The sequence below is a fragment of the Epinephelus lanceolatus genome, chromosome 10 (genome assembly GCF_041903045.1).
Source record: "Epinephelus lanceolatus isolate andai-2023 chromosome 10, ASM4190304v1, whole genome shotgun sequence".
NCBI classification, from domain to species: Eukaryota; Metazoa; Chordata; class Actinopteri; order Perciformes; family Serranidae; genus Epinephelus; species Epinephelus lanceolatus.
In genome coordinates this window covers 10277537-10293034 of record NC_135743.1, presented here as the reverse complement: position 1 = coordinate 10293034, position 15498 = coordinate 10277537, and the positions used below count along the sequence as shown (strand labels likewise).

Below are 15498 nucleotides of genomic sequence, written 5' to 3'. Positions count from 1 at the left end.
GTTTTGGATGACATACTATACTATGACTTTTTTTCATGATTTTAGACAACATACTATACGATGACTTTTTTATGCAGTTTTGAACAACATACTAGACTATGACTTTTTTTCATGATTTTGGACAACATACTATACGATGACTTTTTTATGCAGTTTTGGACGATATACTATACTATGAAATTTTTTCATGCACTTTGGACGATATACTATACTATAAATTTTTTTCATGATTTTGGACGACATATTATACTATGACTTTTTTTCATGATTTTGGACAACATACTACACTACGACTTTTTTTCATGATTTTGGACAACATACTACACTACGACTTTTTCATGATTTTGGGCGACATACTATGACTTTTTTATGATTTTGGACAACATACTATACTATGACTTTTTTCATGATTATGGACAACATACTATACTATGACTGTTTTTCATGATTTTGGATGATATACTATACTATGACTTTTTTATGCAGTTTTTGACGACATACATACTATGACTTTTTTATGCAGTTTTTGACGACATACTATACCAGGACTTTTTTTCACGATTTTAGACGACATACTATACTATGACGTTTTTCATGCAGTTTTGGACGATATACTATACTATGACTTTTTCATGATTTTGGACGACATACTACACTACGACTTTTTCATGATTTTGGACGACATACTATACTATGACTTTTTTTCATAATTTTGGACGACATACTATATGACTTTTTCATGATTTTGGACGATATACTGTACTATGACTTTTTATGCAGTTTTGGACGACATACTATCCTATGACTTTTTTTTTCATTATTTTGGACGACATACTATACTATGACTTTTTTTCATGATTTTGGACGACATACCACACTATGACTTTTCTATGCAGTTTTTGATGACATAGTATACCAAGACTTTTTTTCACGTTTTTGGACGACATACTATACTATGACGTTTTTCATGCAGTTTTGGACGACATACTATACTATGACTTTTTTTCATGATTTTGGACAACATACTATACTATGACTTTTTTGATGATTTTGGACAACATACTATACTATGACTTTTTTATGCAGTTTTGGACGACATACTATACTATGACTTTTTTTCATGATTTTGGACAACATACTATACTATGACTTTTTTGATGATTTTGGACAACATACTATACTATGACTTTTTTATGCAGTTTTGGATGACATACTATACTATGACTTTTTTTCATGATTTTAGACAACATACTATACGATGACTTTTTTATGCAGTTTTGAACAACATACTAGACTATGACTTTTTTTCATGATTTTGGACAACATACTATACGATGACTTTTTTATGCAGTTTTGGACGATATACTATACTATGAAATTATTTCATGCACTTTGGACGATATACTATACTATAAATTTTTTTCATGATTTTGGACGACATATACTATGACTTTTTCTTCATGATTTTGGACAACATACTATGACTTTTTTCGTGATTTTGGACGACATATTATACTATGACTTTTTCTTCATGATTTTGGACAACATACTATACTATGATGTTTTCATGCAGTTTTGGACAATATACTATCCTATGACTTTTTTTCATGATTTTGGACGATATACTATACTATGACTTTTTTTCATGATTTTTGACGACATACTATACTATGACTTTTTTTCATGATTTTGGACAACATACTATACTATGACTTTTTCTTCATGATTTTGGACAACATACTATGACTTTTTTCGTGATTTTGGACGACATATTATACTATGACTTTTTCTTCATGATCTTGGACAACATACTATACTATGATGTTTTCATGCAGTTTTGGACAATATACTATCCTATGACTTTTTTTCATGATTTTGGACGATATACTATACTATGACTTTTTTTCATGATTTTGGACGACATACCACACTATGACTTTTCTATGCAGTTTTTGATGACATAGTATACCAAGACTTTTTTTCACGTTTTTGGACGACATACTATACTATGACGTTTTTCATGCAGTTTTGGACGACATACTATACTATGACTTTTTTTCATGATTTTGGACAACATACTATACTATGACTTTTTTTCATGATTTTGGACGACATACTATACTATGACTTTTTTATGCAGTTTTGGACGACATACTGTACTATGACTTTTTTCATGCAGTTTTGGATGACATACTATACTGTGACTTTTTTTCATGATTTTGGACGACATACTATACTATGACTTTTTTATGCAGTTTTGGACGACATACTATACTATGACTTTTTTCATGCAGTTTTGGATGACATACTATACTGTGACTTTTTTTCATGATTTTGGAAAAAATACTATACTATGACTTTTTTTCATGATTTTGGACAACATACTATACTATGACTTTTTTTCATGATTTTGGATGACATATTGTACTATGACTTTTTTTCATGATTTTAGACAACATACTATACTATGACTTTTTTTATGCAGTTTTGATCGACATACTATACTATGACTTTTTTTTAATGGTTTTGGTCGACATACTATACTATGACTTTTTTTATGCAGTTTTGGACTTCATACTATACTATGACTTTTTTTTATGGTTTTGGTCGACATACTATACAATAACTTTTTCATGCTCTTTGGGACAACATACTATACCTTGACTTTTTCATGCAGTTTTGGACGACATACTAATGTCTGTTAGCTTTGGAGCGTTCTGACAAGAGATTGGTACATTTTTTTAAGGAGTCATTATGGCAAAGAAACATGAGTTTGATGCAACAGACAGTGGTTTGTATAGGAGGAGACAGAAGATACAGGGAATTAAAATGTCTTTCCTTGAGATGTAAGTGAATTCACATCACTAACAGCATTTCTAACTGTGAGCAAACAAGGAGCACAAATAAATGGTTTTCACAGCTTTTTATTTATTGAGTTAAAAATGGTCTTATTTTACTGTTTAGTTTCATTTTCTTTTTTGTGATCAGTTGTTTATTGTTTATATTATAGGCAGTTAAGTCTTACAGTGATTCATTTAGCTGAAACATCAGTGTGCTGAAGTGCAGTCTCACAGAGCTGTTTGCATGACTTCATTTTGTTATCTATCAACCAGTTTGTTTTCCTTCAAGACACCATCCCTGAGATATTTCAAACATGTGTAAACATCCAGTAGGCCACTTTAACAATGTGCCGAGATTCACCCTATGTGCTCATTTTACCTTTATCTCCTTCCCACCACTGCCTTACATCTGAAACACAGGGCAGCAGTAATGAAGTTAATGTTGCATTGATTCAATGATCTGTACGTGTTGCATCAAGCCTGAAAACTTGTGCTAAGTTTTGCAAACTGAGACATTGTTGTGAAACTACACAGCCATTAAACACTGTCACAGGATTAAAAGCAATAAGACAAAGTGGGCAACACTTTACATATTTAGAAGAAGAAGATACACTTTATTAATACCCAAGGGGAAATTCAATTTTTTTTCACACAAGCACGAAATAGATGCACATACAAAAAAGGACCTCTACATGTATTCAATGGAGGGATATCAAAGTGAGGAGGCTGCCTTGGGCAGGCACCCTGGGCAATTGGGGGTTCAGTGCCTCTCCAGCTGCCAGTCCACGCTCCATCCATACGGGGACTTGAGCTACCGACCCTCTGGTTCCTAAGCCAGGCCCCTATGGACTGAGCTACTGCCACCCATGCATTAACATATACACCAATACTTCTTCATGTATTTTAATCGTTATCCCTGCACAGCCACACACTCATGAGCATCTTCAACTATTAAACCATCCATATATATTTGTCTTTCTTCCAGAAACTTCTACAGATATTTAAATATTTTATTAGTGTCTAAATAAGGCCATGTAATTGACTCTACCCTGTCACTGCATGCTACCACAGAATGAGCTGTTTGTAAAATTAATAGATCTAAATATACATCTCAGTTCATTAGAAGGTGTGCACACAATGACTTAATTTTACATGTTGGCAGTGCAGAGCAGCTGAGTTCACAGTCACCTTGGTGAACAGGTTGGACCGTCTAATGAGTCTGTTACACATTCAGAGGAATCTAAACAGAAAGCTCAGTTCCTGGTTGGCATCCTGGTTGTGGTGAGGAATGTGAGCGAGTCATGTGGCACCGAGCTGCCTGCTCCTGACTGAACACACGCCTCTCTATCAGCACTTAATCTGACAAGCAAAGCATTGAGATACAACATTTTCCATACATGTGCTGCGTGTTTATTTTTAGACAACCATGGAAAACGAGACACTTAATATGAGGACGCCATGATTCAGCGTGATGTGTCTTAAACAGGAAACAAAGAGCAATAAATACACAGTAAACAAAAACAAAGCTGGTTTCATAACAGTGTGGCTAACATGCTGAAACAGGTTTGGCTTTAATTTGATCTTGTCCTGTTTTAACGGACACCTAACACCCAAATCCACTGTCTGCAGCACACACCAGTGTGTGTGGTCCCCCATGAATAGTGAGGCTGGGAGTGGTGACCACAGTCATCCAGCCACCGTGGAGCTAACATGCATGTTATTTGCATAAGGTGTGTGCACAGTGAGCACACAGAGCCACTGTTAATGTCTATCACTTTGAGACAGATTAGAATTAAAGGAGGGGAGACGTGTGTCAGGTTTCACTTTGAGGAATAGTTTGACATTTTGGGAATCAAGCCTATTTGCTGTCTTGCAGAGAGATATATCCTCTTTGTTTTGTCATCTCCATGAAGTCACTACACCCTGGCACTAACCTTCTGTTACAAAAAATAGAAAGTCAATTTTACACTTCTTTTTATTGCACAGATTAAAACAAGATGTAATTTAATCACTGAGCTTCAGAGGTGCTGGCAGGTGGAGTTTGTCTCTTTTAGACAGAGCCAGGCGAGTCATTTCAGGGTCATTCTTATGTTCCCAGCTCACTTAACATGACATGGGTCAGGTTAGGGCAGGGGTTTTCAAACTTGTTGTGCCCAGGCATCCTAAAGGGCACACCAAAATCTCAAGACACCTGTATTTACATCTGTGCACAATAGCTTCTAGAACACGTGGTATCACTCTTATCACGATTTGATACGATGATACTGTCCACTGACAGTTTTTCTCTTCTCTTGCGGTGGTAGGTCATCATTGCTGGATCTTTGTTGTAATTTGCTCCGTATAATAAAGTGATCTATTGTCCCACTCACTGCTTTGTCCTTGAAAATAATATGATACCTCATACTGGCTGCCAATCAGAGCTTTTGATACGTCACACATTTATAATTCCCATGTGCAAATGGTGACAAATAGGTTCCCAGTGAAGGTTATTTAAATCAAGGTTATTCGCCTCAACATACTGACACAGCCAATTAAAAATGAATTCACTTCTTGTATAGACAATAGAATATTGCCATACTAATGTGTGGTTATTAAAAAAAATCCCACAGCACACCTGGATTCTTATCACGGCACACCATTTGAGAACCACTGGGTTAGGGGACTGATATGCCCCTGATGAAACTGTAATGGCACAGGTCTTTGTCTCAATATAGTTGTACTTTCTGTTTCTGTTATTAATTGCAGCCCAACAAATTATAAAACTATGATAAGAATGAATTAATGAAATGAATCAAAAGAGGGCTAATTTAGGGTTAGAGCCAGGGTTAAGTCCCATTTATTAACAGGTGGTTAGGAGGTCAGGTTAAGGTGAGATATCCATAACAACTGACTTTTCCCATCTTCAATGGGAAACAATTTAAGGTTGGGGAAAAAGGCTTGGAAAGGGGGTGTGAAATCTTCAGACACACTCCTACTAGTCAATTTTAATCTTACATCTTACTATATAATGACGAAAACTCTGTCTGTGTCTGTTCCACATTTTTCTCTTCACTGACTTGGTCAATCCATGTGAAATTTGGCACAGTGGTAGAGGGTCATGGGAGGATGCGAATGAAGCAATATTACATCAATTGGCCAAAGGGGGGCGCTATAGCAACCAACTGAAATTGCAAAATTTGAATGGGCATATCTCATGCCATGTATGTCGTAGAGACATGAAACTTTGCACAGAGATGCCTCTCCTCATGAGGAACACATTTGCCTCAAGAACCCATAACTTCCGGTTATATAGATTTTCCGCCATTTTGAATTTTTTGAAAAACACTTAAAATCGATGTCTTCCTAGGAAGTTTGACCGATCTGCATGAAACTGGGTGAACATAATCTAGGGACCAATATCTAAAGTTCCCTCTCGGCAAAAGTTGGAAAACTTACTAAAACTGAGCTTCTATAAGGCAATGAATATTGCAGAGGGCGTGGCTCATCACATAAAGGTGTATAACATCTCAAGGGTTTCACTGATCACTGCGCAACTTTGTAGGCATATGACCACACATAATCTGAGGGGACCCCTCCATTATTGACCGCATCAAACAAAATGGGGGCGCTAGAGAGCTAATTTCTTATCTAGGCCTAACCGCCATATCGATTTTTACTAAACTTGGTAGATATGTAGAACAGGACGCCTCAAGGTGACTGGAGAAATTTAACTCTAATTGGCAACTGGGTGGCGCTATAACAACAGAAAAATGCTTAAAAATGTGACAGATTGCTGTGGCTGCAAATTCACAAAAACTCTGTCTGAATACATTGCTCTTCTTAATGAGTTCAGTTGACTATTTAATCTGCAATTTCCTATGACCTGTATCCCAAACACACACCATGTAAAACTGTACGTGGGCAACTGTGCACTCAATGGGTATGGACTAGTTTTAATGTATTAATGGCTCTTTGTCTGATATGCCTTATGTATTAATATGCAGAGTAACTATTTTAGGGATAAAGAGTGACAAGAAAGTGGCATGAACACAAGAGGAGAGTTAATGTGTCCTCACAGAATACTGAACTGGGGAACATAGACTCCTCCTGTTTCGCCCCAGTTCCAGTCACTATGCTAAACTAAGCTGAGCAGCTGCTGGTGGTGGCTTTAAATTTACCGCACCCGACAGTGGTGCCAATCACCTCCTCTAACTCTTGGCAAATTTATTTCCCTAAATGTCAAAATATTCCTTTAAAGGAAGGCAATAAATATTTACAGCAACAAAAACTGCATCATTTTAATGAAAGTAATCGAGCAGCACATTTTAAGTGAGGCAGTGACTTCTGAAAGATGAAATTAAACAAACAAAGTTGAATTTGTGAGCAATAAAACCAACCTTTGCCCAATTCAATAGACTTAGAAGTTTCGTTGGCTAATGTTGGCTGTTAGCGGTATTTAGATGGATGCTGTGTAGCTGGCTTCAAGACTGTCTTCTCTTTCGCTGTGTTACTGTTACACAACACTTTACCTTCATCGGCAAAAGTCACAGCCTTTCTTTAAATGTTATAAATGTCCAGATGAGTGTGATTTACAGAGTTAAAAAGAGAAACTATGATTAGCAGTGCAATCTTTTGGTTTATTAAACTGTGAGTGGTTATAGAAAGGCTCCAGGGTTTGAGCGAGGATCTTTGAGATTTCTGTATCTGTGGGCAAGCCAGACTCCAAGAATCTGAAAGGAAGGATAAATGAGTATCAAGTCTTCTGACAGCGCTTATCTGTCTAAATATCTACATCAGCACCCATTTCACACACAATTCTTGGTCTCCATCTCATTCTACTGACCTCTGTGAAGCTGAAGAAGAGTCCGATACCACCCACAAACCGCAGCACCTCTCCTGCATACCCCTGGATAGTGTTCGAGCATGTGTCACAAGTCGGCGGAGGATTGCTGTGAAAGCATCTCTAGAGGAAGTAGTGGAGAAAATTCAGTTCCAGAGAAGCGGTCGTGCGAATCGAGATCAAGTTGCTGATAAGAGGAAAAAGGAAATAAAAGTCCAGTCTGGCTTACTCACAGCTGCACAGGTGCCATTGTAGGAAAATGAAGAGAAGCCGCAACAGTTGAGTGTTTTCTCGATGTCCTTTTGAGTGTCCTCGGATTTGTTCCATCCAACCTCCAGCAGATTGTTCTGTGAATGAAAAATCACAGTCTGGTTGTGTCTTTGTTTATTTGAAAAGCACGAGAAAAGGCAAAAGGATCAGCATGAATAACCACATTTTAAAAAAGTATACTATAGCACGTAAGACAAAGTTACTTTTATAAAATGTTTATGGATGAATATTACTGCTGCGTGAACGTGTATGTTGCATTTTGCTGCTGTAGATGTTTCAGGTTGTGCTCATTTTAACTCCTTTATATCCTGTTCGGTAGTTTAATCTACAGCGATGCATCATATTCCATAGGATCATCATGTGTTTGTAGCGTGGCCGTCCTCTGACGACCATGTATCTGTAAACAGTCAACTTTTCACAGTGTCAGAAAAACAGCCCTGTTTTCAGATTTGTGACGATGCATTTTCCAGCTGATCCACGAGGGTTTTTAAAAATTGTACTTCTCTTAAGAAGTAGTGTCAACACCTAAATGAACACTTCATCCTTCAGTTCAATCACAAACAATTCAAAATCTTTTCACTGGACAGGAAGGGGATGAGAAATTGTAAGCTGAAATTAAAAGTACAATACTTACCTCTGTAATGTAGCAGAGTAGGAGTATAAAGTAGCATAAAATGGTTTAGTACTTGAATTTGTACTTGAAGGGACACTTCACATGCAAAATGACCATCTGAATATCACTCACCACATTATCTTGAATTTGTAAAGAAAACTTTGTCTCGCATGCCTCCACGGTGAAGAGAGAATCCAAAAAAGGCCAACATTCATGATGAATCGAAGTCACAAAAACTGTATAAAAACATTCATTTACAAACTCTCACAACTCCAGTCCAATGCGCAGTGCTCAGCTCATACGCACATGTGGGCCAGGCATGCTCAGGGAATGCTACTCATAAGCACAAGTGTTTAAATAGTACAGTTTTAATGGAGAATGCAGGTGTTTGGAAAGTACTGAGCATAACGACTGGATAAATGAGACTTGGATCTTACTGCATGAGCTGTGTGAGAGTTTGTAAACGGATGTTCTGATATAGTTTTGCTGGTGTTGAATGCGAACCATGTTTACTCCAATTCATAATGAATGTTCGACTTTTTTGGATTCTCCATTTACCGTGAAGGCATAGATGGATTACTGAACAGGCCTACCAGGCCCAGGGGTCCAAAGTGCAAGTGAAGGCCCCCATGGCCCCCAAAATGTCACTCATGTACCGACCAGGAACAAATACAAAAAGACCAGAAAGAGATGCAAATTAACAACAAAGGGACACACAATAACTACAAGGTGATACAAAACAAGTGAAGAGGGACACATAATTATGACCAAGAGGGGAAAAACAACCTAAAAAGACCAAAAGAAACCCCCACAATTTCCTCAAAGAGACACAAAATGACCTAAAAAAACAAAACAAAGTAACTATAAAAGGGGCAAAACCAAAAAAAGACATCAGACCACCAAAACACAAAAAATTACCTAAAGAAACACACAGGATTTCCTCAAAGAGACACAAAACAACCAAAAAGAGATGCAAAATGCTTACAAAGAGACCTCAGACGGCCAAACAAGACAAACTGTCCTCAGAGAGACATAAAGTAGCTATAAAAAGGGTCAAAACAACCAAAAAAGGCATCAAATGACCAAAAAACACTCAAAATGACCTAAAAAACCCCACACAATTTCCTCAAAGAGACACAAAATGATTTACAAACAGATGTCAAACAACCAAACAAGACAAACTGACCTCAAAGAGACATAAAGTAGCTATAAAAAGGGGCAAAACAACCAAAAAAGACATCAAATGACCAGAAAACACTCAAAAAGACCTAAAGAAACCCACAGAAGTTCCTCAAAAAGACACAAAATGACCTTAAAAAAAACAAAGTAACTATAAAAGGGGCAAAACCAAAAAAGACATTAGACCACCAAAAACAGTAAAAATTACCTAAAGAAACCCACAGGATTTCCTCAAAGAGACACAAAACAACCAAAAAGAGATGCAAAATGCTTACAAAGAGACCTCAGACAAAGACAAACTGTCCTCAGAGAGACATGAAATAACTATAAAAAGGGTCAAAACAACCAAAAAAAGGCATCAAATGACCAAAAAACACTCAAAATGACCTAAAAAACCCCACACAATTTCCTCAAAGAGACACAAAATGATTTACAAACAGATGTCAAACAACCAAACAAGACAAACTGACCTCAAAGAGACATAAAGTAGCTATAAAAAGGGGCAAAACAACCAAAAAAGACATCAAATGACCAGAAAACACTCAACAATTACAGGGAGACACAAAATGACCACAAAGCAACACAACGTAACCATAAAAGGGGCAAAACAGCCAAAAAACACTGAAAATTACCTGTGGATACTCAGTGAATTTCCTTAGACATGGAACAGTTACAAAAAGACAAAAAGTAACTCAGCGTAACCATAAAAAAACAACTAGGGCTGTGCGATATGACAATATATATCATGTGACGAGAGAAAAATGTCTATCGTTTCATATTTTGCTCTATCGTTTATATCGTTGTGACGCAAATTACACTTTGCACTTACAGTAACATAACAAGTTTATGTAACTCCGCTGTCTGTCTCTGCTGCGCTGCACAGGGCTGCGCTGAGAAAGAGCAGACAAGCAAGACAGCGACAACAAATGACAGCAAAACCCATATTCAGACCAAATCAGGTGGTGCGGAGTACAGCCTCAGTGTTGAGCGGGGGTGTGTGCGTGTTTGTGCTACTTTTTATTCATTGGATTAAAATGTGCTTTATCGTGATATGTATCGTTATCGGGATATGAAATGACCTATATCGTGATATGAGATTTTGGTCATATCGTCCAGCCCTAAAAACAACCAAAAAAGACATCAAACGACCAAAAACACTTAAAGTACCTAAAGAAACCCAATGAATTACCTCAAAGAGACAAAAACCAACCAAAAGAGACACAAAATGATTACAAAGAGACATCAAATGACCTCAAAAAGATACAACATAACAATAAAAAGGGGCAAAACCACCAAAAAAAAAACCCCCACTCAAAATTACTTCAAGAAACCCACAGAAGTTCCTCAAAGAAACACAAAGCAATTACAAAGAGACACAAAATGACTTCAACAAAAAAGAGGCACAATCACTACACAGTCTGTGTGTGTTTCCAGTCCTATGTAGGAGAGGTGGTGGGGCTTTTTACATGTGTGTGCCCAGGGACCCACTGTCTCATGATCCACCCATCGGGGTGAGTAATTGATATACAAATGGTCATTTTCTGGGTCAAGTGTTCAGTACTTGAGTAAATGTACTTAGTTACATGCCATCACTGGTGATGTATGCAGACAGTAAACATACCTGTTGGTCTTTATTCAGGGCCAGACAAGCACAGGACACAGAGAACTGCACGACGAACACTGTGAACAGGATTATCATGTACTGGAGCAAGTATAGGAAGTTCACACTGGATTTAAAAAAAAAAAAAACCCACAAAAACATTCTGAAATCTCACAAGAGGCATTAAAACACAAAGCGCAGCAGGTGAGAGGAACAAAATCCTCAGAGCTTTGGGGTTATTTACTTTTCATTCAACAACCATCAGAAGGTGTGAGATGACTCCCTGCGCTCCTACAAACAAACCAAAGGATACGAAGAAGAGCAGGACCTGGTGGTGCTTCACAGCGCCGCACAGCCCCACAAAGGCCACCAGGAACAGGAAGATGCCCACGCCGATGACCCCCGCCACCACCCTGATGCTGGAGACCAGGTCGAACCATTTCCCCCAGGCGGCCACTCCGATCAGCAGCAGACTCACCAACTGAGCACAAAGGAAAGCAATGTTGAGAGGAGGGGAGCACAATCGATGTCACCTTTCTCATATAGCAGCTGCTGTCCAAACTAAAACAACATTCTGCTTTTGTAAAGCAGTCACTAGAGTGCAGCGTCAGTTCAGTTTCTTTCAAATCTCTCGTCTCTCAGGCCACGTAAAGGAAAAGAAAACTCCCATTCCTTAATAGTGGAGGCCTTATGTCCTCTGAGAGAAGACTGCAGGCTTTACTCAGCGCTGAAAAAACTACTTTGACTTCTTCTGCAAACCAAAAACTTCAATCTGTGTCTTTATGGATTCGATGTCCAACTGTTGATGTAAACTACACTGATCAGCCAAAACATTCAAACCACTGACAGGTGAAGTGACACATATTGATCACCTTGGGTTCTGACATTCATGTGGATACCGCCTGACATGCTCCACCCACTTAAACACCAGTGCAGACCAAGCACCCTTCATTATGGCAATGGCACTCCCCACAACAGGACAATGCACCATGCCACACCACAGAAACTGCTCAGGAATGGTCTGAGGAACGTGACAAAGAGCTCAAGGCGTCGACCTGGCGCCCAAATTCCCCAGATCCCGATCTGATCAAACATCTGAAGGACGTGGTGACACCCCACCTCACAACCCACTGAACCTAAAAGGTCTGAGGCCAACGCGTTGGTGCCAGACACTAAAGGACAGCCCCCAGAGGTCCTGTGTCCATGCCTTGACAGGTCAGAGCCAAGTCCAGTCCAATGAGGATCCACCATGGATCAGGGGTACCTATGGGGTACCAGAAGGTCCCTCAAATGTTAGATCAGATTGGTATCTGGGGTATTTGGAGGCCAGGCTGATGCTCTTTGTCCCATTTCTCATGTCATTCCAGAGTTTTTGTGGTGTGGCATGGTGTATTGTCTTACAGGGGGGGTCACTGCTATTGACAAGTGCTGTTGCCATGAGGAGGGGTACTTGGTCTGCAACAGTGTTCAGGTATGTGGAGCGCATCAAGTAGCATCCACATGAATGCCAGGATCCAAGATGATAACAAGATGATCAATGTTATTCACTTCACCTACCAATGGTTTTAATATTTTGGCTGATCTGTGTATAAGATGTGGCAGTAAAGGACAGTACTGTAAAGATGCTAATACAAAATGATTGTAAGTAGAGTTAGTACATTAGTTAGGGCATTTTGGGTCATCAGCCGTCACTTTAATGTTGCAGCTGGTAAAGTTGGAGCTCATTTAAATGCTTTATATACTGCTGGGTAGTTTAATCTATACTTTTACATTGTTATTTAGTTGATTATATTTTGTGTTAATCAAAAAACAAGTAAAGCAAATAAGTGATGCAGAATGCAGTGGAGTAAAAAGTATAATATTTCCCTCTGAGATGTAGAGGACTTGAAACAAGTAACTGTTTACAAAGCATAGTTCTGCAACGTTCTAAAAACTTGTCGGTTCACATCAATGCAACTAGATGAGACGGTGTATCATCTCTATGCAACAGCTCTCTGTACTTCTGTTCAGATTTGCAGCTTTTCAGGCTTATTTTGTGGCTGAATATAATTTATAGCTTCTTTAAATATGAATGAGGATAGTGATAGTGAGATACTGGCTACAGCTGGCAAAGCGTGAGGACGGAAACAGAGGGCTTGGCAAGGACGGAGCACCTGCCGCAGCAAGCAAACACACCATCTGCGGTCATTTTGACTTGATCAGACTTTACTACAAGCCGGTTAGCTGCTGATACAGGTGACGTGCTTTACGTTCTAAAACCATCACCAGCAATTCGACCAGCTGAGTTGCAGGTGACACCATCAGCCGACTTGAGTCGAGTCACACCGCTAACTTTTCTCTGCAACTTTCTAGAACAGTTTGGTCTTGTAACGAATCTTTCATGCGAACTGGGCTTTAATGAAAGCAGTTGCAAAGTATTCTGTCTCTACTGAACACTAATTACTAACAACTGCTACTATCTATAACATCACAATTCAAATGCATCTGGAAAAAACCTTTCTAAGTAAATCAGATGCCAGAGTGCCTAAAATAAAGCTTGTTAATGAAATAAATTCACAGCGGAGGATCCTCCTGACACCCCACAGAGGCCCAAGCTCAAATCCTTAGAACTGCCCCTGCACCCAACCGCTGCAAATTGTAGTTAAACTAGTATTTGAGCTACTTATAGTTAACAGCTCCCCAACTCTGTTCACATGTCTTATTCTGTCTGACTGACAGTCTCCAATCAAAACACTTTCAGTTCACAATCATGTACAACAAAGAACAAAGCATCAGATCTTCACGTGTGTGAAGCTCGAACCAGCAAATGGTTTGAAATTTTGCTTAACAAACTATTATTCAATGATCCAAATACTGGCACATTAATTTTCTGTCAATGGACTAATCGTTGCAGCTACCATCAAATTTTCTTGGGTCTTCTGATACGGCTGAGAACTTTTAGAAACATGAATATGTCTCTGAGATCCTGAGTCAAAGGCAACTGCTAATAAAACACACTCATTTAAATTAGATGTTTATGTTCACATTTTTTGCACCTATATTTAAGTATGCAGAACAGGAGGCAAACTTCTGCACACACACAGCAGCTCCAGAGTAACTATAGAACATAAGTCATGGACATGGCAAGAAGTAAATGACTCGGGTGTAGGCTATCATTTAAAAAAAAAATAATAATAATAAAGATTCCTAGAAATTTCCACTTAAGTCAAAATATTCTGATATTTGGCACATTGTTACACAGTTACTGATTTATGAATGAGATATTTCCCTGGCTGGAAACTGCAGCCAACACTGGCCCTGAGCTGGGCCTAAGCACTCACCACAAACACCTGCCTGTTTCTCAACATGGAAGCTGCTCAGAGAACAAATATTTCCACCTCTTTTCGCATTACATTAACAGATATAAAGACTAAACACTTGCTGCCTTTTAAGCACTTATTTCTTCCATCAGTTTACTGTAACAGCCGTAAATTCATACTTACAACATAGAGTATGTTGAGAGCGCAGAGTGCGTTCTTGGTGCAAACAAACCCGCCGCAAACCATCGCTGCTCACCGGAAGAAGTCCTTAAAAATATAAATATATTTCTTATTTCCCACTGAGACTGAGTCAGTCTCGAGGCTCTCCGGCTCCTTGTTGCTTCTTGTCTGCAGGCGGAAACCAGCGAGCGTTTCCTGAACTGAACCTGCGCGCTGATTGGTCAGTTGCCTCTATCGCACATGAGTCACCTCTTCATGCAGATAATTGCTTTTCTATCGTCAGCTACTAATTAACCCAGATCTTTGAGTCACGGGGAAAAGGTCACTGACTGTTGGTCCTACACGTCATTTTATAAACACATGACGAGGTGAAAACACAGGACATTTAATCTTTTTACAAGTGAAAGTAAACTGAAAAACAAGTGATTGCATTAGTTTAAATGTTTGTTTGTGTTTACTTCTCTTGATTTACAGATGCTTTTTCAAATTAAAGAAATACTTTTTCACACTTTATGATTAAAATTTATAGTCTCTCCCACAGTTTTTCTTTTTCTTAAGTTTGGAATTTACATTGCAAATTTTCCATGTCATTAAAAAGAGTTTTATGTCGCCATCTGCTGGACAAACACTGATACAACACATTAGCTCAAACATCAAATCTGTTGATCCATGAATATAATAATAATAATAATAATAAT

General features: G+C 38.4%; 1 protein-coding gene across 1 annotated transcript; it reads right to left on the bottom strand.

The window, feature by feature from the left end:
- Nucleotides 1-2908: 2908 nt before the first annotated feature.
- On the bottom strand, nucleotides 2909-15023 carry tspan13a (tetraspanin 13a). The gene is made up of 6 exons (XM_033640205.2): nucleotides 14804-15023; nucleotides 11635-11802; nucleotides 11343-11423; nucleotides 7893-8006; nucleotides 7663-7782; nucleotides 2909-7549 (listed from the first exon to the last, which is right to left on the bottom strand). The coding sequence occupies exons 1-6, from the start codon at nucleotides 14864-14866 to the stop codon at nucleotides 7475-7477; spliced, it is 621 nt and encodes a 206-aa protein (XP_033496096.1). The 5' UTR covers nucleotides 14867-15023; the 3' UTR covers nucleotides 2909-7474.
- Nucleotides 15024-15498: the final 475 nt, after the last annotated feature.